The sequence below is a fragment of the Centroberyx gerrardi genome, chromosome 1 (assembly GCF_048128805.1).
Source record: "Centroberyx gerrardi isolate f3 chromosome 1, fCenGer3.hap1.cur.20231027, whole genome shotgun sequence".
NCBI classification, from domain to species: domain Eukaryota; kingdom Metazoa; phylum Chordata; class Actinopteri; order Beryciformes; family Berycidae; genus Centroberyx; species Centroberyx gerrardi.
The window spans coordinates 24,710,377-24,732,074 of NC_135997.1; the positions used below are offsets into that span (position 1 = coordinate 24,710,377).

The following is a 21,698-nucleotide window of genomic DNA, read 5'->3' on the forward strand; positions in this document are numbered from 1 at the left end:
CATGGTGCTGTGAGGTTTGTGTGAATGAGAAGAGAAACCCAGGCTACGCTTTTACACACACACACACACACACTGTCACTTTGTTCTGCTCATCCAACTGAAGGACGTGTACACACAATGGAAGAGGCATAAATCAATCCTTCCTCACTGTGTACACATTCCAATAGGGAAGAAAACACAACACACAAACAGTCTCACTCATACACACACAAGCGAATACACACATATAAATATATGCACACACACACATACATACACACACACACACACACACACACACCCATACACACACAAAAGTGAAAACATATGCGGACAAAAGCACGTACACAGACAGGCAAACAAACACGCTTGAAAATACACACACACACAAATGCCACACACAGGTAACGCAGGTTAATCATTAAACTAGCCTTTCAAAAGCCCCAAGGTCAACTGAGGAATTGACTAGTTCCCTTGGCAACCCCAGTGGGAAGTGCTCGACGGTTTGAAGGGGATCAGAGGTGATCTGTGGTCATGACATGATTGGCAAAGGTCACTGAGCGACTCCACAGCCAATCAGGAAACAAAAAAAACAAACAAAAAACATTTAACACTATTTACAAAGGCTAACCTGAGATTAGAGGCGAAGCTAATATGCATGAGAACAAATGAAAGTGAATTCCTACTTCTGGCAAGGGGTCGTTGGAGGTCAAAAGTATCAACAACAGAGTTGGAGGTTGGGGTAGTGGTGTGTGTGTATGTGTGTTTTAAGTATTTTTCCTCTGCCATCCATCTCTATAATTGATGTCACAGCAGTCCTGCCTTCTGGAAAGAGCCTATTTAGAGCCATCGCCACGCTTCCCGCACAATAACGGAGGTCAGCTTCCTACATCAAACACATTTCCAGCCAAAGCTGGAGAGCTTCGGCTGCTTAAAGGTTTAAGAGCGACACATCAAAGCTGAGCCTTTGATGGAAGGGGTTAATATAGTATAGAGCTAGTATACAGCTAGCTTGATTGTCTCTGTCTCTCCATCACTATTTAATGGCCAATCTTGCTTCTAGTGTTTAATTACCCTGACTGAACATGGCAGCCACTGTACAGACAGACAGGCTCTGTGATCACAACAACATGTCGATGGGGATGGGCCTGCAACTGTCTAGACGCTGTATTCCAGTCAGAGGATAGCATTACACTTTATTGTAAGCTAGCCAAGTGGTCTTCTACCTTGCTCAGTGGATGGGCTGACAGCATCAATCAATCAGTGTAGGTAGGTTACAGGAGACAACATCATGTCAACACCTTTCAGCATGCTGGTGCAAACACTTAAACACTAAAAAGGGGAGATGCTAACGGATAGGTGGGGCTAAATGGGAAAACATAGGGCCATCTGTGGATGCAGACGCCCCACCCAAACCAGGCGTTTTAGATTGTTAGTGAATCAAATTTACACATCAATTTTGTTAACGTGATCTTAGCCATGTCATCTTTTACACATTTGTCTGTCTCCACTGTCAATACGCTGTCAAATGGTAAGAATTATTACTTATTTGTGCCAACAGGCAGAGAGAGACTAGCAGCATTACCAGTGAGTCAGCTGTACTCCGGCTGGCCTGTGTGTGTATATCACTAACTCCCACTGTGAGAGTGAGTCTGTGTCAGTACTGCATCCTGAGAGCTCTCGACGGACCACGATTCGACGGCAGGTAAGGACTTTGAGATAAGAGTGCTGCTGTTTCCCCTCCGGCCACCAGGGGCTCCCCTTCACCTCCAGTCGACTACAGGTTGAACTCGCTGGCCTTGTGCTCACTGACGCGTTTCCCTAAACATAAACTCATGGAAATGATTATTCCAAATCACTCGGCTACCGTTGTTATCTTGCCCTCTGCACTTTTGTGCTTCATAGGGCTACGGCTGAATCTTGAAATGACAGCCAAATTGTACTGTTGCATGACAGCTGGGTAAATTGTGGCCCTAACCTCAGACCCATGGAAACCTCTGTGAGGGAGCTGCAGCTAGCTTCAGCTCCCTGGGGTCTGATGCTCTGCCTAGGCAGTCTAATGCTGCGCCTGTGTTGCACCAAAGTCCCGATGAAATTAAAGACAACATTAGTTTTCTACTTTTTCACACTGTCCATTTGAACCGCACGCTGACGGTGAATACAGTGTTTGAGTAGGATGAACGTATATGTGTATGGGTGAGAAATGGCGTTTCCATGGAAACTGACCGAGGGGATGAGGAAGATGCGTGTTTGCAACCGCTCATCCCTGTCAGCGCTGACAGATCACAACATGAAGACACAGCCAATCGCTCTCTCTCCCTGCTTCTCTTTCCATCTCTCTCTCTTTCTCTCTCTCACTCTCTCCTTTTTTATCTATCTAACCCTTCCTCTCTCTCTCCCCTTCTCCTTTGGTGTTTCCATCTCACACTCTTTCACCTCTTTAACTCTCTCTCTGGCTTTTTCTCTGTGTGTTTTTTGTGTGTCAAGGAGAGAAAACAACAGCGCTCTATGGAAGAAGTGTATGTGTGCTCATGTGGGGGCAGAAAAAGGAGAGACAGAGCAATAACAGCTTCATTCAACATGTCATCTTCACTAACACAGAGTTGCAGCTACAGTGTCATACTAACAAAACTTTAATACAGCACTACAACATCATGTCTGTCATCTGATGGCCCTAAAGCATGGCTACCTGTCTCTGTTTATGCCTGTTACCATTACAAACGTATTAAACCTTACCAATTTACATAACTATTGACCGCAGAGACATTCAAATACGCCCAGCATCAAAGCAATAAAAAACAGATGCTCCGATTTGGTTCACCAGTGATTTAAACATATCAGGTTAGGAATCTACCAGCGGGGGACAACTGTGTACCCTGCTAGTGTGGTTTTCCCACCTAGTCCTGCATTTCTCCATGTATCTATATCCTACTCAAGCCTAAGTCTGACCTCACCTCTTCATATTTCCAGAGAGAGGATCACGTTACAGTTGGACGCCAATATTCCCAGTTCCCACACTGGTGATTCCTCATGGCTGGATTCGACAAACTCATCCTATATACGATGCTTTAGTTGAGCTTGATTAAACCCTTCCCTCCTCCTCCACCAACTAGAAAGGGGTTGAGTGGCTATTCTCAGTGGAGCTCACCCCATCAACCTTTCCTGTCAGAGCTGCGGCTTTTCCAGAGGCAGAGTGCACAGCTCTAAAAGAAGAGTATCACCCTGAAGTGAGGCTCCCAACAAAACAAAAGCTATCATTTTATTTGCTCAAGTGTGGAGGGACCCGTGTCTGCTATGATTGCCGGCCATCTCGCCAACACTAGCTGGAACTGTCGTAGTATTATGGTTTAAGGTTGAATATCACTGGGAGTCAGCCAAACTCATTCCCCCTTTCATTCTCTGGAGCACACACTCCGGGACACGGACGACAGGAGATTGAAGAGAGGATTGGCCCACAGGAGAACAAAAATCCTGAGAGGCAGTTTAAGAGGGACGGGAGTGTGCACATGTATACGTCTGCACGCGCGCGCACACACACACACACACACACACACACACACACATGCACAAGACACACATAAACATGCGGGGGCGTCTGTGTGCGCACATGCATGTCTGTGTGTGTTATCAGTATTGTTGCCTGTAAAGCGCAGCAAATGGAATCTGTGTATCAGATTGAACTGTCAGTCAGATGGTGACTGATGGCTGAAAGACCTGCCCTCTCCAGACACGTAGCTTCCTTCAGAGAGCTCTACAAAACAAAAAAACAACAAAAAAAGAGGATGTTGGGGGAGGGAGAGTGTGTGAGAGAGGGAGCTGATTGGCTAAGACCAAGATAAACACAGGCCACAGAGGTCAAAGTGAAATCTCCATAATCAGACTGAGCCCAATCCACAACACTAAATAACGCAATGCAGCACAGCACAGCATAGCACAACACAATACAATACAATACAATACAATGCAATACAATGCAACAAAAAACACAAGGGGAGAGCCTTAGTGGCATATAACACCTCTGATGCACCAAAAAATGCATCTGCAAAAAAGAAGTATTTTGGGAATGACAAATGCTTATTTTCTCATTGACATCTATGTATTTTTTAACTATACAATGGAGGTTTCATGGGTCATAAAACCCAGTCAACACATAATTGTCCACATAACCTTTCAATTCTAGTAAGAAAAACACTGAAACTGTAGTTATGTGGTTTCACTACAATAGAGGCCGTACAGCTTTGAGGACTCCGCACAACTTGACTACGCATCTCCCTCTCTGCCCACATTCCTGAGCAAGTTTCTCTAATTAAGCCGGCTAATTAATTCTCATTTACTAATGGTGCTCCTATCAGAAAGGTTGACTACTCTGCGGGGCGAAGTGTGCCATCGACCGCCGCACTGTGGGGTGAAAATTAAGTTTTCCAGCTTTGACGTGTGAAATGATTAACAGGTCCGCAGCTCATTAAAATGCACGGCGCACTCTGAAAATAGTACTCAACACGGAATGATACCCAGGGAACCAGTAGCTTTAAAAATCACTCACTTTCATGTTGATATTAATTCTGTGCATTGGGAAATCAAATAATGATTTGTTGGAGGGACTACAATAATATTTATTTAGAGCACCTCTGCTGAATCCAGTGGTTAAATATCTAATGATTCCTCCATCTAGGAATACGCTTTCTTTCTTTTCATATAAATCCCAAAATGCAACTCTAATGAGGTTTCCAAAGACAAAGAAATGACTCTCCAATGTCTCAACAGCTTGTGAATCTGTTCAAAATTAAATCTGGATATCTTTTAATTACTTTGTTTTTTTCCCCCACTCTGCTTAGATAAAAGGAAGGAGAAGCTAAGAGAAATGCTGTAAAGTCTAGATAATTAATTCATGTCAGAAAACAAAGGCAAAAAGCTCTTCATTATACTCAGACAAAAGACTGCCCTCCATTTATATGTAGATGTAATATCTGCCCTGTCAAGCTGTATTCAAATTTTGATAATGAGGTTGAGCGGATGAGGCAGATTCCCCTGAACTGTAATGGGTACTGTTCATTCTTGGTCTATATCAGAGCTAACCATGATAGCCTTTACAAACACTTATACAGACCCTTAGCTCAGCCGGGGTAAAGAGCAGCGAGCTGGAGTATGTGAGCTATCTTGTGTATAATGGATGACTAATGTCCTGGTGCGTGACTGAAGGTCTGGCTGGAGGCCGAGGTCAAGAGAGTGCATTGTAACTGTATTCACAGGGGTCGCGGAGGGCGCCGCCCCTCGGCCCCCCGCCGCCCCATGTCTGCCACAGCGACCTTTGACCCCGCCGATGTAGAGCGGGGCCAACGCTGGCTCAGACAGAGAGAGGATCACTTTACAGCTGGACGCCAATCTTAAACCCACTCACATCACACAGGGAACCAGAACCTTTCCCATGGAATTATGGGGCATAAATCATCTCCTTGCCCTGTCCTCGCCTACAGCACACAGCAGTGTCCTCTTACATGGTCTCAGTCTAAGTCCTCCCACTCTGCCAGGGGAAATCCCATTCCTGGCATTAGTTCTGCTACACGTCCGTCTTTTCCCCGGGTAATTACAGCAGTCACCGAGTGTGAGTCTGTGGAAAGCTTCAAACAGCAGCACAATGTAATGACCCTCTTGGTCGAAAATAGGCTCATTATTTGGTCATTATGTTAGATAAGATGGTAAATATGGCTCAACCTGACGTGAGGACACTCGAGTCCTGAACTGAAATCATCTCAAATGAGTTAGATTTTTTTGACTCACGTAAGCCAGTCGCAGAGAGCAGCGGGCAGAAGGACATTTGGGACAGTTATGAGTATGTTGACAAGAGGAAATGGGGGTCACCGCGAGTGGCAATTACCTATTCAGAAGGCAATTCAGCACAATTAAAACTAATGAGGCTTCAGCCCTAAAACCTGGGCAAGAGTTAGTGATTTTCTGCCACGGGAAATCCAGATGGAAAAGTGCATTCATTACCGGGCTAACACCTAATGTCACATCATACAGTGCTTCTGACGGATAACAACTCTTTCAGTAAGTAGTTTTCACACATCATGCAGTGCCCTCCAGTTTTACTGGCATGCTTGGTAAAGATGATCCAAAAAAGGCTGCAAATCCAGATTATTGTTAGAATTGTTTGCACCTTTGATTACTGACCTAAATATAATGTCCTCCTTGGTTTGTTGTACATATAATTTTTTCAACATTCAGTACAGCTGCTTCAAGTATTAAAACTCAGACCAGAAGACTTATGGAACTAAAACTGAGAACGTAACCAGCACTGACATGCAACACATCGCACTGTTGATTTAGCGGACACACAAGCTCCTGAAATAAAGAGTGTTGAATGGTAGATGGATTGGATTTGGTGGTTAGATACTGGAATTTCTTTCAAAAAGTGAATAAAATCAATATAGGACTAAACTGAAAGAAGCGGATGGATGGATGGATGGAGGGATGGATGGATGGATGGATGGATAGGGTGAACGAAAGGATGGATGGACAGTTACATGGATGGATGAGACTCGGAGGCGGGACGTGCCGACGGGAGAGACGGGGGACAACGTGAACACCAACACCCACCGTGGTGGTGCTGGTCACAGGCCGTCTGTCCTGGCGAGGGCTGGGCCGGCTGGGAGGGAGACTCCAGCTCCTCCACCAGGGGAGGGCCGGCGTTGAGCTGCCCGACGGGAGGGGGCCACGGTAGGTCCTTGATCACTTTAATCTCTACTGCAAGTGTCGCCCGAGTCACCAGAGGAAAGGCGGAGAGAGAGGGGGAGAGAGGGAGAAAGAGATAGAGGCGGACGGAGTGAAGGATGGGAGGGAACGCGAGAGAGAAACAAAGAGAGACAGAGAGAGTGAGAAAAGAGAGAGTGTAGGAGGGACAAGTGAAAAATAGATAAGAGCCAAGCGAGGATAATAGAAAATGCATACTGTGGTAAAGAGCTGGTTCTACTGCAGTGCAAGAATCAGCAGTAGCTGTGGACTAGAAAAGGAAGGAAGAGAACAGGACTGAAAGGAAAAGAGAGGTTAGTTTACCTAAGAGGTTGGGCCCACTCAAATCTCAAACTTTTTTCAACCTGGGACCCAGTCTAAGTAGTCTCACCCTGGGATCCAGGCTCATTAGAACATTAGTTATGTGGAGACACACACCAGAAATGTGCGCATGACACATTTTGAATCCCAACCCATAGCTTATGAAACACTGACATTTTACATTTTAATGCCAGGGGATTACCAGCACCATATTCTGTATGAGAGACTTCATTAAAGAGGGCGGAAATAAATGAAACACTGATGCGCCTTCAAATTACAGAGTATCAAACTTAAGCAGCCTTGAGCTTGGCTACTGATAGTCATAGATACAGTAGCCCACACTCTGCTGTTATTCTTAGTGTTGAGTTAAAAAAAAAGAAAAAAAGAAAAAGCCTCAGGGCTCTATAATAAGATAAACAGCAATGTAGACAATATCCTCTGCTGGAACAAGCCTCAGAGCAATCCATCCTGGAAGTGGACACTCCCCAGGCCTTGCCCCTTAAATAATGTATGCCTCATGTCTGGACGGGGGGTATTACCAGGGTAAATCGAGTGCTCATGCAACAGCATATCTTTCACTGTGGAAGGACCACTTGTTAAATAGCAGAGGAGCTTTAATAAATGAGCGAATGGAGAGGGGAATGTTTTTTTGCCATCCACAAGAAAGCTAGTGTCAGAGGGTCTAGGCTAATAAAGAAACATGGCCCAGCAGTAGCAGCCACATGGGGAAGAGGGGGGGGGGGGGGGGGGGGGGGGGGGGGTGTCTACAGCCAGGGATGACATGTTGCCTGTCAGTCCCAATCTTCTAGAGAAACTGTAAATAAACACGGGGCTCTGGTGTTCCATTTCATAACTGAATTTCCTTCACAGGCCTACAGGTATAGAGACATGTCTACCATGGAAAGAGATTCAATAAAACCATAAACAATCTAGTTTTAGATTTTTGGGCTAGAGTAAACTGAAGGGCTTTGAAAATGTTTGTATTGAAAAATCACATATCACATATAATTACCTCTAAAATGTTAGTATTTGTTAGGTAAAGGGCTAAAGATATCTAATAATGTCAGATTGTCAAATTTAACAATGAGTGTCAGAAATTATATTCAATCATATTTTTCAAACTACGCTCAATCAGAATCACCCGCCCATCTAACACGATTGACTAAGTGTTATTTCACCTGCCTAAGAAGAAAGAACATGACTGTGTTCACGATCATCAGTGTGTCACCGGCTTTTATTGGCTGGTGTACATGCTGGTTTTTCAGTTTAAGGACAAGCATAACATTATGGACTTGTCCTTCTTCCACCCTGCAAGGAATTGCAGTGGGTTGGTGCAGGACATGCTAATGAGAAGCAATATCGGTGAGCTAGATGAAGGGGGAAACCGGAGAATATTCAATCCGACAAGCAATTAAATAGCTGGGCCCGTGGTGTCAGGGTGCTAAACTAGAGAAAGGTGTCTGGAAGGAGGGGCTGCTTGCTGGCTAACCTGATGAGGCGGTTGTGGGGTAACGGGGGGGACAGGAGGGTGGGGGTAGGCTGGAGACAGCGGGGTTGGCCGGAGGTCAGAAGCTCTGGAAGATAATATAACTTCCTCCACTTTGGGGTGAAGTAGGGGACTCTCTTCCTATGGGATTAAAAGCCTAATTCTCATTTCACATTGCAGATTAGCGTGTAATTGTTTGGGGAGCAGAAGGCTGCCTGCACTTCGCAGCCTCGCTCTGAGGATGAGGCGATTCGGGCAAGTCTGGCTCAGATTCGCTCGGTTGCACTGCTGAATAATAGCATTTGGCACTCTGGAAATTAAGGTAAACTGATTCAATAGGCAGGTGCGTCGCTTTTTTAAACTCCGGGCGACCGGTGTCTCCCTCACCTCATAACGTATTCCAAAATGCTGTCAGTCCCAAGGCCCTTTTGAATAAGCATTGGCTCTAGATGCCATGTTGTTGCATGGATGAGTGCATCTTCAGGCCTTGCAGCATTGCTCTATGAGGGTCTCTGTATGAAGGTATGAACTGCCTGAAAGGGGGAGCAGGGGGCGATGTGTTCATCCTAATTCAGACCTAAGGTGACAACAGCAGTTGCATACACACTAACACTGATCTACACATCACCATCCCTGAAGGCTCACCACAATGCCACACCTATCTTTACATATTGTGTTATTTTACTTTCCTTCATGAACATTATGTGGAGCTGAATGACTGCTGGTGTCATATTTTTTGTGAAGAAATACAGTATGTACACAATATGTACATCCAGTCATGATTACCTCCTTGTCATCTAGACAAGTTGAAAACACATCACTGCACACTGATGCCTGACTGCATTTACACCAATATGCCATCTTCTATTCGCATAATCCTGAGCCCATATTAATACACAACACATCCTGTTGACATACAGATAGAGAGGGAGGCAGAGAGGCAGCAGACTGGATCCTAGGGGATAAATTCCATTCTAAAGTCAACAAAGCTTCTGTCACTCCAATTAACTGCACAAAAGTGGCCATGCCAGGACTTGTTGGACTGCGAGCATGAAAAACCTTTGGGAAAATGACAAAAAAAAATAAAAATAAAAAATTACACACATCCTGCTAGCTTTAGGTATGTGGGGAACCTGGCAGGATGTCACATGGAGCGCCCAGTGCCAGTCTGAGTACCAGTCTGGCAGTGGGAATTCTGTAAGCTTGAGTGTAATTACACTGTAGCCGATTAGTTTATTTGTTATGCTCTGTTGGCAGTACAGTTCATCAAAAGAACCAGAGAGACCTGAAAAATGGACAACAGTCCTTTGTTATCTGTGCCTGCCTTCCCTTTGTTCCTCCAGGCGCAGGTCTATTTTTAAAGCCAGGTATTTGTTTACCCCAGGCTTTTCATTAGCTCGTGGCACTCCATCACTGTAAACAGCGCTGCACCATAAATCACGAGCTGCGCTTGTTTCCACCAGCACCATTTAATTTAGTTCTGCTTAATTTGGTTGGCTAATTGCATGCATATTCAAAACAAGTTGGAAGATTGTGATGTTTATGCGGCGCATTATGAGCAGGAGCACTCGGAAAACAAAACCGGCCTCTTCTGAAGACGCGTTTCTTCCATCGACACCCAAATCATTACAGATAACAACTGCGTAATGCTTCAGAGAAACTGAAATGCCACCTCATAATTCTCCTCATACTGTATCCATCACATTATGCAGTCCCAGCTCTGTTTTCAAAGCACAGATCTGTTTTGAAAGACCACACGTTTGTATTAAAAAAAAAAAAAAAAATGAAAGTGGCACAGCGAGTGAGTGATGGAGAAGAGAGATGACAGCAAGGCCTTTTCCCTGCAGTTCTGTCCAGAGAGAGTGACGGCTGGCCAGCAGGGGGTTCCAGGGCGGCTTACTGGCTGGCAGAGCGCCGGTTCTGTACTGGGCTGGGTGGGGGGGTGTGGGGGGGGGGGGGGGTGTTTACAGGGCTGTTGTATGTGGCCAATGTGTGTGAGTGAAGATAAGAGCCATCGCAGTGCTCAGTGAAAGACGGTAGGACACATTTGAGGCTCATGAAAGAGGGCTGTCGGGAAGGTTATCAGCGGCGGCTGCAGCCGAGGCCAAGAGGACGAGGCCGAGCTGCGGAGTGACAGCCAGCGCAGGGGAAACCGGGTCGGCCAAGCAGAGACGGACACGCAGACGGACGGACAGAGAGCCACGACAGAACCGTGGCACCCGCAAAACAGCTGGCGCACAGAACCGGTACAGGGCTGTAACTGAATCAATTATTTACTTACGGACAAAAGAGTAGAGCCTCAGATTTCTGGGTCATTAAGCCTGTGAAGATTACAAAAAAAAACATAAAGCGGTGACTTGCTCCCCGAGACCTGGCTCGCTCTGACAGCGCCTCCTGTTATCTCCCGTGTTAAGTGCATAGTATCCCGCTGGCCAGGAGCCAAGTGACTGGAGTTACTAGCCAGTAACACGGGGGCAAGGAGATTAAGTAGCACTGGCTCTCTCTGCCATTCTTGCTGAGAGGAGGCTCAGATTTCCAGTGGCAGCCTGTCCATGTCTGGGTGTTGTGAGTGTGTGATATGCATAGTTAAAGCACCCACGTGTTTATACACATGGAAATGCAAGCACTCTCTTTCTTTCTTTCTTTCTCTGTCTTTCTCTCTCTCTATCTGTCTTTCTCTCTCTCTCTCTCTCTCTCTCTCTCACACACACACACACACACACAGAGTCCTCTTCATATGGTCAAATTCTAATGTGTCTTCCTCACTCTTCACCTCCTGTCTCATCCATCACCTACTCAATGCCCAGGAGGGAGGCAGGGAAGGGGTTGTGGTTGGTGGGTGTGTGTGTGTGTGTGTGTGTGTGTGTGTTCGGTGGAAGGGGGGGGTTGGGTTGGGGTGGGGGTGCGGGGGGCAGCGAGGATGAGTGATTAACCGAACCGCAAGTACACAGCCTCCCAACACCCTAACAAGGCAGGGAATTTACATTCCATTGCATACCTGTCAGGAGATAGGCCAACAGTGAATAATAACACCAGACCAAGTGCTGTGAAGAGGCGAGCAGGCAGGCAGGCCTCATGCGATAGGGACAGCTGAGGAAAGGGCTGCAGCAAAGGGGCATTACTCTGCTCCCCTTCCCTACCATTAATGAAGACAAATTGTCCTTTATGCAGATTGCATTACCATGTTACACCATGGTGGGAGGACGTAGGCAGCACTTGGTACTCGTTTACTCGTTTTTTTCCACACCCACTCCGCGCTTTATTGAGGTTGTGCATCTTTTTTCATTATCAGTTAATACTTTGTTTGCAGACACTTTAATTTCACATATAATTGTTGGAATATAAACAGTGAATGTCTTGATGTGCCGAGGAAACCGCCTAGGAAATCAGTATCATTAGTCATCTATATTACATAGCAGTAAAGTACTTAAGCGACTACAGAAACATAGCTGGGGAAAATTGCTCTCTGGAAACCGAACAACACACAGCTGTGGTTAGACATAAGCCCGTGACCTTCTGACCCCAGTCTAAAATTTCATGAACCCTGATGACCCGTCCTGACTAGGGTTACATACTTCAGTACTACCTCACCATACAATTGATACCAAAGACTTTTAAGATTTTTTTGCGCTGCTAGCCTACTTGTGTATCTAATCCTGCTCAAAAGAGTCTTAATCAACCAGAAATTTTCAATATTATTTGGTGTGGTATTGCAACACTACTTGGTATCATGATACTTGGTCTGGTATAGTACTGTAGGGGAAAACCAGTATCACAACAGCCCTAGTCCTGAGTAATGTAAGACTTTTGGCGCTGAATGAGGCACTGTCCCATCCAGTTCCGCTCACATATTAAAGGAGAGTGACATCATCACAAATATATCTACTTGTCTAAATGATTTTTTCACGTTTGTCATAAAGTGCTTCACAATGTAAGAAAATAGACAAATATTCAATTAAAGCAATAGAAAGGTGAACAAATTACACTTATAAGATATGAGATTTAAGTGTGTGTGTGTGTGTGTGTGTGTGTGTGTATTCACATGCTCGTATGGCTGTGTGAGAGAGAAGCTCCAGGACAAGACCGAGACAGACCTAGCAAACTCTCAGACGCCTCTTAAGCAGGGGAAGGAAGGACAAGAAAGGAATGGCTGGTAAAGTGGGAATTACGGTGGATTGTAGGCTGTGCTAAATAAGTGGGTCACGAGTCTGGACTTAAATACTGAAGCGGTGTTTCATTTCCTGACATGGGAGGGAAGCCGGTTCCAAAGATCAGAGCCCTGGGTACAGATCCCAAACTACGAGGCAGAGACAGCACAAGAGCCCCGAGAGGCCTGAAACTTTCCCTGAGCCCCTTGATGTGCGGATCCCAGGCCGTTCAAGGCTTGGTCTACACTGACACCTGCAAAAGAAAAGTGGGACAATCCCATGTTGACTAATGTCTGCTTTATGGCAGATTGTCATGGGAGGAGTCTTTCTCTTTTCTCTACCTTTCTCTCTCTCTCTCCTCCAGACAGTGGGGAATAATTATTGCCTAAATGAAACATAAAACAGGATGAAGACGTGCAGTAAATCAAAGTACTTTTTGGACTGCAGCTTTCCTCTTTGAAAGACAACTTCAGGACTCTTATCTCTCTGTTTTCCAGCCAACGCTTTGACATCCAATGGAAATTAAATTAATCATCATCAAAAGTGGGGGAGTGAGGAGTGGGGGGGGGGGGGGGGGGTTGAGAGAGGGGTGTGTTGGTAAATAGCACCCTAAATAAACTCCTCTGAGTGCTGCTTGACAGAAAAATAATGAGGGAGAGAAGCGGAGTGATTAAGAATGCAGCATCCCTTATTCAACTAATCATTGGAGGAGGCACAACACATTTATTCCTATGAAGACCTCAGTGCTTACTCCACACACTGAAGAAAACATGAGACACATGAATCAAGTGGCAAACACACAAGAACACATAGAAAGAACATGAATGGATAGACAGACATATGTATGTACATGCATTAGAGCCTGAACCCAGCACAAATGCGAAAACAGGCTCATCTTAACATGTAATTTAGTCTAATGTTGAGTCTTAAAATCTTGTTTTTCTCAAAAAAAGTGAAAAAATCAGCCAATGGACTCAGATCATTTCACTTGTGTTAAGTACATGTGCTTCACCTGTCTGGAGAATTTCCTTGAAAGAGGCGACACTATCTTGAAGTAAGTTATATCCATTGATTTGAACTTCTATAAAACTAAAGTTTACTATTCAAAGTATGTAAAATAGATGACTAACTTGGCAACTTTATTTTCCCAATTGCATCCCACACTGAACCTTCAAGCCATGCATATTTTTCATTTACATTATTTCATTAAGCCGTAATTAACACAGCAGTGATTCAGTGTCTCCTGATGGCATCAATTGGAAGACAATTTCACGCTCAAAAACTCCTATTGAATCTTCAGCCAAACAAAGCTGTACAAAACTGTTTACAGTTATAGGACATGTGTGAGATGACCTAAAATCTGCCAACTTTGTGATTTGATGTAGTGGCTCTTAAAGGCCAAACAATATTTTCTGGGAATATCATACCGAAGCTGAAACATTGTTATTTGAATGTTTGCTCTTGCTAACAAGCTGGGCTCTGTGTGTTCATCGGTTGGTTGGTTTCATTTCGTTCGTGCGTAACGCTTTTTGCAGTGCGCTGTGCTTGGGGGAATTACAGTATCTTTCTTTAGGCTGTGCAGAGCCCCAAGAGTCCCCTGCATAAGGGAAATACAGTGTGCCCTCGTACACCAGGCAGTACAGCAGAAGTCACACAAGCATGAGCCAGCGCTATGTTGGTGTGCGGTACATTTACATACCAGGATGTAGCTCAGTGATTTTTTAACTATAGTGGGTAAGTCAACGCATGAATAAAATATTTTGTAATTCTCTTAGCTACCACAGCACTTTGGTGTTAACAGGTGGAGTTTTTAAAGTCAACCTGGTATCAACTGCTGTAATCATGCATACTCCCCACTATACCCAAGCACCTAGAAAGGTTAAAAACATGTGTGAACATCAACTAGACCTATTGGTAGTATCGTTTATATACTGTATGGCAATGCAAGCTTAATACCCAGGGGTTTGCCCACACATGCACTGAAAGGCTGATTTGTAGAGCACCTGTACCTTTTTTTAGTCCACTTCAAGCACTGGATATAATCACTCCAATAGTATCCAGATAATGTCACAGTCAAGGAAGCTGATTTGCATTGGAAACAGGTGACATTTTCTCAACCTATTGGTAGATTATTTTCTCTTATTTTAATAAAAAGGAGATTTTAAGACTCAAATGACTTGTCAAGATGTATAATGTTTGCAATGAAGGGGTAATACCTTTTTGTATGCCAAAATCCAAACAAAGCTTAAAATTGCTAAGAACTTGCAAGGGATTAATTGCTAATAACAGTAATTTTCAACAGCATTTTTTTTAACCTGAGTGGATTTAAATGAGAAATAAAGCCCAAACTGAGTCAAGCTCTAACATAAATACATACAGACAGACAAGAGAAACTCCACCCTCCCCAACCCCGTCTCCACCGGTACCTGTGAGGGATTTAGAGGTGCAGTCCTTTCTTCTGTGGGGAACTGATCCAGTGCCACTTACAGAGCCCTCGTAGCTAATGCAGTCATAACAAAGCAGAGCTGTTCAAGGATAAAAAAAAAGAAAAATATAAAGAGAGAAGGGTCGATGAAAAATAAATAGAATCAAGGATTTTTGAAATTAGGTTCTTTCAAATCAGTGAAAAGCTTGGCATTTTGTCCTTAACTAGTTTTCTTTTGGGTGCATTATAATATTCCAATGCCATATTTTTTTCCAGGAACAGCCCTGTTCAGTGTTATGGCTGTGTTAGCCATGCTGAAGCTCTCATACCACAGCTCACACACACACATACACACACACAGACACACACACAGACACACACACACACAGAGTTCATGAACACCCAGACAATCTGCACCTACATGCACCTGCACAACCAATCATGCCCCATTGACCAGCATAGGTATCCTCTTAGTTTAAACAGACAGAAGCAGGATGAAAACAGCACACAGTACACTGGACACCTGCAAATCAACTTACTGTAATGCTTTCACAGAGGTAAAAAAAAGGAAAAGGAGGCAGCATGAACAGAGCGTTTACGGCAGCAGCAGAAACCTCATAACCTGACAGAAGCCATAATCACATTTGTTAGAGCTGGAAAAACAGATACCAGGGTTAGTTAGACAGAAGAGAGAATATCTAGGAGTTAGGTGACAGCCAATTATGTTAAAGCCCCTTAATTGCAATATGGCAAACCCCTGTTGAAATGCAGTCACCCCACAACTGGATTTGTTTACATAGTGAAATCCATTGTCTGAGCTTCTGATATCACAGCGGACAGTATGTGACAGGTAAAGTGTAAAAGGTTTGTTTAGTCATGAAGATAGTCATGTAATATGAGTTAAGATGGCTTAGGAAAGGTAAGAAAGCTTGTTTTCTATCTACAAGTCAAGCTTTTCAAGAACATGCGGAACTGTCTAAAATTTATATGGATTCTAATCAAAGGAATTGAAAGGTTGAGCAGAGATGTTTTTTTTTTTCTCTCATTTCACTGCATTGTTTTTGGTACTTCCTATGCGATATGTCTTGTTGATGGTTGGCACTTAACAAAAACTTCCCATTGGGGATAATAAGGATAACAAGTTCTATCTAATCAATTTCATGCTATATGCACTGGCTGTCGTACCTGCGAAGGCCTTGGAGATCCTCTCTTTTTTCCACTCCCAGGGCTGGTCGTACTCCTCGGGGGGTCGCTCGTCGTCCTGGGGCAGTCGGCTTTCTCTGGGGCAGCGCGAGCGCTCGGGGTCCGAGTCCCCGCCGTTCTCGGCCGGCTCGTACGGCGTGTCGTACAGGGGCAGCTGCCTCCCCGCTCCCTCCTTGGGCCCTCGCCCACCGGACCGGATCTCTGGAAACAAGGACAGAGGCTGGTTGTTAATGCCATGATGAAGAGATAAAACAAAACTTTAGAAAAAAAATTTTTAGAAAACAGTTCAGTGAGGATGGGAACAGCAATTAATTACGTACTGTACAAGGAATGAGGATTGGGGACTTACAAACCAGTGGGGGAACAAACCTGACAGACCTGCAATACTTCTTGTATAGCATATGATCAATGAGACGGAATGTTCCATACTGATTTGACTGAAAGACAATATAGTGTCATATTCACAGCTTCAACTAATTAAGTCTTCCTTATAAAGTGGTGGAATATGGAGTCAGACCATTGTCTGGTACTGGTTGAAGCAGCCAGTCTCTCTGTCTTTACGGCTGGCGATAAACTATTTTTGGGCAATGCAGAAATATAAATAGGCAATGCTCCCAGGAAAATCCAACAAAGTGAGACATAGGGTTAAAAATCTATTAAAATGTTAAATAAGATGTTGCTATGTGATTAAATCACCAGTGCTATGGCAACTCCTTGCACACCGTATCCTTTTGCCAAAAACGTTGCCCAGTGCTTTAAGGAAGAGGGAAAGGAGACCTGGGACCTGCAGGCTTGTTTGTTACAGCTGGGTGAATCTTAATCAAGCTGTAAATACCCGCTAACAACAATTAGCAAGACTTTGCAGCATCGACGTGATCACACACAGCTGCAGACGCTGGAGTGTGTGACCAAAGCTCCACAGGACTTTCAGCAACAGAACAATAAGCTGGGCACTCTCACAATATATCTAAAGTATAAATCCCCCACTAATAATAGTTAGGTAGTGGAGTTTAGAGTGTTGATAGGGTGTGTCAGAGGTATGGCAGGGGCCTCTAACGCACATGCAGTGAATGATGGTGAAAGCTAGCTGGATGACAGACGGAGAAAGCAGAAGAGAGAGTTGAAACAAGGGGAGAGGAGAGGGGCCCGGGGGCCTGAGCACCTGCAAGAGCACACGGTGTAACCTGCCTGAGTGCTGCAGAATCACTACAGCTATAAACAGCCTAGCCCCGGGCGGCACATGCCTGCTCTGACAGAACACTAGTGAAGAGAAAGCACCCACTTCCTTTCTCACCTTTCTCTACGTCTGCCTCCCCCAAAACACTCAACGTTTAACGTCTCTATTCCTTTCAAACGAATGGCATGCGTGCATAATAGAGGGAGGTAAATGTGCAGCTGTTAGATAATGTGGAGCAGACACAGAATTAGAAGCCGCCGAGGTTCCCCTGAATCAATGAAGTGGATGGGAAAGGAGGAAGAGAGAAACAGAAAAAAATATCTGCACACTGGATTCAAGCTCCTGAAACTTAATTTCGTTTTTTTTAATCCTCATTTTATGAAGGACTTAAAAATACACAAAGTATGACAAGTATAAATGAGTGCAATCAATCAAAGTCCAGAACTTAAAAGACATTATTATTTCACCAACTTGAAAGACAGATTAAAAAAAGAAAAAAAAAGTTACAGTTGAAAATGAGGCTGCCTTGCAGTCTGGTTATTAATTTTGCAAGCTGTTGCTTAGGTGTCACAGTACCTCACATGTCACCGCTGTTACCACGATCCTTCTCTCTCATACAATCTCGGAACATAGGTAATAGACCCACCCCCACTGCATGCTGCATGCACTCTTACACAAGCTCTCTCTCTCTCTCTCTCTCTCACACACACAAAAAATAAATGAACAGATAAATAAAATAAGGGAAGAAGGGAGTGTCAGAGTGTCACTTTTTAATGAGCACAGCACAATGGAAAAGGCTTGGATGAAGGTCAGGGATTTGAACTTTTGTAGTATCCTCCTCAATCCCCCCTCCCCCTCAATGTATTACAGGTTTCCCTCCCAAAAAATATCTATTCCACGCACTAGTGTGAAGTACAACCTCTCAAAGGCAGCTACTTTGATAAGCAGGATGTGCCACCACCCCAGAGATGGAGTGAGTGGACTTCCAATGCCAGACAAGTAGCTTTCTGCCCAACATGATAGCTGTTTGAACCTTGTCTGTGTAAATGGAGGGGATCTTGTCTACCAAAGTGGAAGGGTTGCCTAGCATTTATGTAGTATGAATTTCTCTGGGCATTTCCTTAAAGGATTCCTGACAACTGTTTGTTAGAGAAGGAGATATTTAAATCAGTGTCCCATAAAGATTTCAAAGAAGTTGTGATTCTCATCTTTCTGAGAAACAGAATAAAAGAGTGCAGCTTTGTTGTCTTTACCAATTTCAATGTTTTGATCGACAAGGTGTTGCCTGATGAAGATTTGTAATTAAGGTTTGGAAGCATGAATCCCGTGTGCATATATATTCAATTTGCACTTTACACCATACTGTTAAACAGCACCTGGCCTAAGCTAGGTTGGATGTGCACCCTTCTGCTCTCCTTGTAAGGGAGTGAAACAGCCCTGACTCCCAATGAAGCATCATGCCCTTGAGAACTCCCCCCCCCCCCCCCCCCCCCACCGCCTCCTCCCCTCTCCGTCTCCCTCTACTCATATGAAGTTGTTAGCAGCCGGTTCCCTTCCTCTTGGGCCACATGAAGCTGTTAGCGGCCAGCTCCACCATAGAGTAATGCAATGTGAAGAGAATGAAATATTATGCCACACCACTGCATAATTGCCTCTCAGCCCAAGGGAGCTCTTGCGGAAAAATGAGCAATGCGTTGAGCCTAATGGAGCTACCCGGTGGTGGTGGTGGTGGGGGGGGGTGGAGTGTGGGGTGGAGTGAGGTGAGGCTGCCAGATCCCGTATCTCAGCGTAATCCCGCATGAGGCAAACTCACCCTCTTTGATCTTGCTGTTAAAAGACTTGGCATTGCGAGGTCCTGGCAGGATCGGGGCCTACCTCCGTAGCAGAAGAGCAAACAGCGATGGGATGGGGTGAAAGAAGCAAAAGGGAGGAGGCTGCCAGAGGAGGTGAGGAGAGAGGGGTGGGGGAGCTGCAGAATATTAGAGGTGGGGTGGGGAGTAAATCTTGCTCGGAGAACCCCTTTAATTGGAGGCGCGTTGCCTTGGATAAACTGCTGTGGTGGGTTAAGGCTCCCTGCCAGCTCCCATGAACAAGGCCTTGGAGTGTGTGTGTGGAGCTGGGAGGGGGGCTGCAGCATGGGCCTGCTGCCTCAATACTCTTTCAGCAGGGCCTGCATCTCTATCTGTCTTGATTCCTTCCTTCCTTCCTTCCTTCCCTCCCTCCTTTCTTCCCTTCTGTCAGCTCCTGTTGAGGCACGCTGGGTAAGCTGGGTGGGGACACATCTGTCTAGGCAAATCACAGTGATTGGCTTGACACTGGGACTGCAACTTGTTACACAGCTGCAGTCTGTCTCCCCTCTCTGACCTCTACCCTCTATTTAGGGTCGGAGGTCAGGCACCACACCCTGCCTTGATGTACCTCGTGCCTCCCCCTCCCCGGATGTCCCAGTTCCTCTCCAGATGCTCCACTTCCTCCCTGCTCTCCCACTTGGCCTTTACAACCCCCCAAAACAAATAGTGGAGCACCTTAAAACCTTCACTATACAAAGCTGATTTCTTCTCTTATTCTTAAGCTTGGCACGATAGTGGTGAGCTTCTAGATTTAGATTGTATGGTTTGGTCAGAGTCGACTTTTTTGTCAGGTTTCTCTAGTCTGTGTTGAAGTACGCATGTGTAAACTTCACTATGAGTAGCTGGTGAAATGACACGTTCCACTTCAATCAAACCTATCAGTCTGTTTATCTGCCTGCCTGAATGGATTTTGATGGACAGATAGTGTCATAGCTGTCACACCTTTGTCTTGCTTTGATTATAACAAATAAAATAAATCGCAGCTAATCAAAATCAATATTGTGTTATTCACCCATTGGCTCCTACATGGTAAGCTTGCAACTAGCACTCTGCTAGTTTTCACTTGTTTTACAATGAAAAGGATGAGCTGTTGCTGCCGACAGTGCTGACAGCTTACCATGCTCAGAGCATTGAGCGCTAGAGGTATTTCAAGAAATAATTAAACTTTTAGCAAGTGTGCTGCACTTCAAACAGGGTTTCAATAGTGATGCAGCAACAGCAGCCCTGCCCACCAGCATCTGTTTCGTGCCACTGCCTAAAAAAAAGAAGTCTGGAGGACAGAAGGGCATACTGCTGAGAACCAAAGTTGCATTAGAGCTTAAAGCCAATATTAGGCTGATGAGGAAAGACGTGGACACTGACTGTCACAGAAGCTCAACTCTAAAGCCAAAGCCAGTTGAATATAGCCTTCCATATGCCAGCTGAGAATCAGTGACAGAGAGGCAGCGAGGGGAAGCGTTAAGCTCTGAAACAAGCGACAGATCCCGTCTTCGTTATCGTCTCTCTCTCTGGTTCATGAACCAGAGAGATTAATCCTATGGGAGAGAGAGGAAGATATTTCTTGCCATGAATCCAGGGAGGCTCCTGTCCCACTTTCTTGCAGGAGGAGCCCTCTGGGCATATTAGCATGGCTGTGTATGGGGAGGCAGGAGCGCTCTGGATTAAATCAAAAACATTAACTGCAACCAACCTGGCAGCCGGATCCTGCTGCACCTGACTGACTGACCACACCATCCACCCTGCACCATCCAGACCACTCCTCTCCTATTCCTCCTTCTTCTTCTCCCATCTTGCAAGAACGAGCGAGAGTTAAACAGCTGCACAACCCCGCCTTTATCGCAGGGCTAAAGCTTCTAATACGTAAGAGGGGGAAAAAACACATTTATCTGTCTCTCTGGTAGACTGCCACCCACCCCCTTCAGATAGAGCCGGAGAGAATTTGCAGCTGCGAAGCGCTTGGAAGGGCAAAGAGAATCTATCTGGATTTGATTGAAGGGATCTCTTGGGCACTAGTGAAGGATTAAATGTGATTGACTTTACACCCCAGGAAAACAATGGGTAGAAAATACCCAGGCTTCAGGGATTTACTCTCCCTGCTCCACCAAAAAGTCATTCTTAAAGAAATCCTAAGCCCACGCAGAGTATTATCATTTCACTGGCTTGGTTATGAACTAGGCTGAGTCACTGCTTAGTGCATCCACCTGAAGTGTATTACATAATATGAAAGGGAGATCCAACATAATTGAATATGTATTAGATGACATGTGTGACGCAAAATACACTACAGAGGCAATGTGTGTGTGTTGTGATACTAGTTATATGATGAAACGACAATGAAAGAATGCACATGGAATAGCAGTGTAGTGGGTAAGATATTAAA

At 44.9% G+C, this 21,698-nt stretch overlaps 2 protein-coding genes across 3 annotated transcripts in view; both read right to left on the bottom strand.

Annotated features, from left to right (window-relative positions):
- The window catches only part of cd276 (CD276 molecule), a 215,089-nt gene that overhangs the window by 91,676 nt on the left and 101,715 nt on the right, over positions 1-21,698 (bottom strand). The window lies entirely within an intron of this gene.
- Positions 1-21,698, bottom strand: part of shf (Src homology 2 domain containing F) — a 100,012-nt gene that overhangs the window by 14,008 nt on the left and 64,306 nt on the right. The window contains exons 3-4 of one of the 2 annotated variants that reach the window (XM_078282952.1): positions 16,274-16,492; positions 15,090-15,188 (exon numbers count right to left, since the gene is read on the bottom strand). In XM_078282952.1, the coding sequence (XP_078139078.1) occupies positions 15,090-15,188; positions 16,274-16,492 (318 nt within the window). The remainder of the gene's footprint in view (positions 1-15,089; positions 15,189-16,273; positions 16,493-21,698) is intronic. The other variant, XM_078282956.1, reaches the window with a different exon arrangement.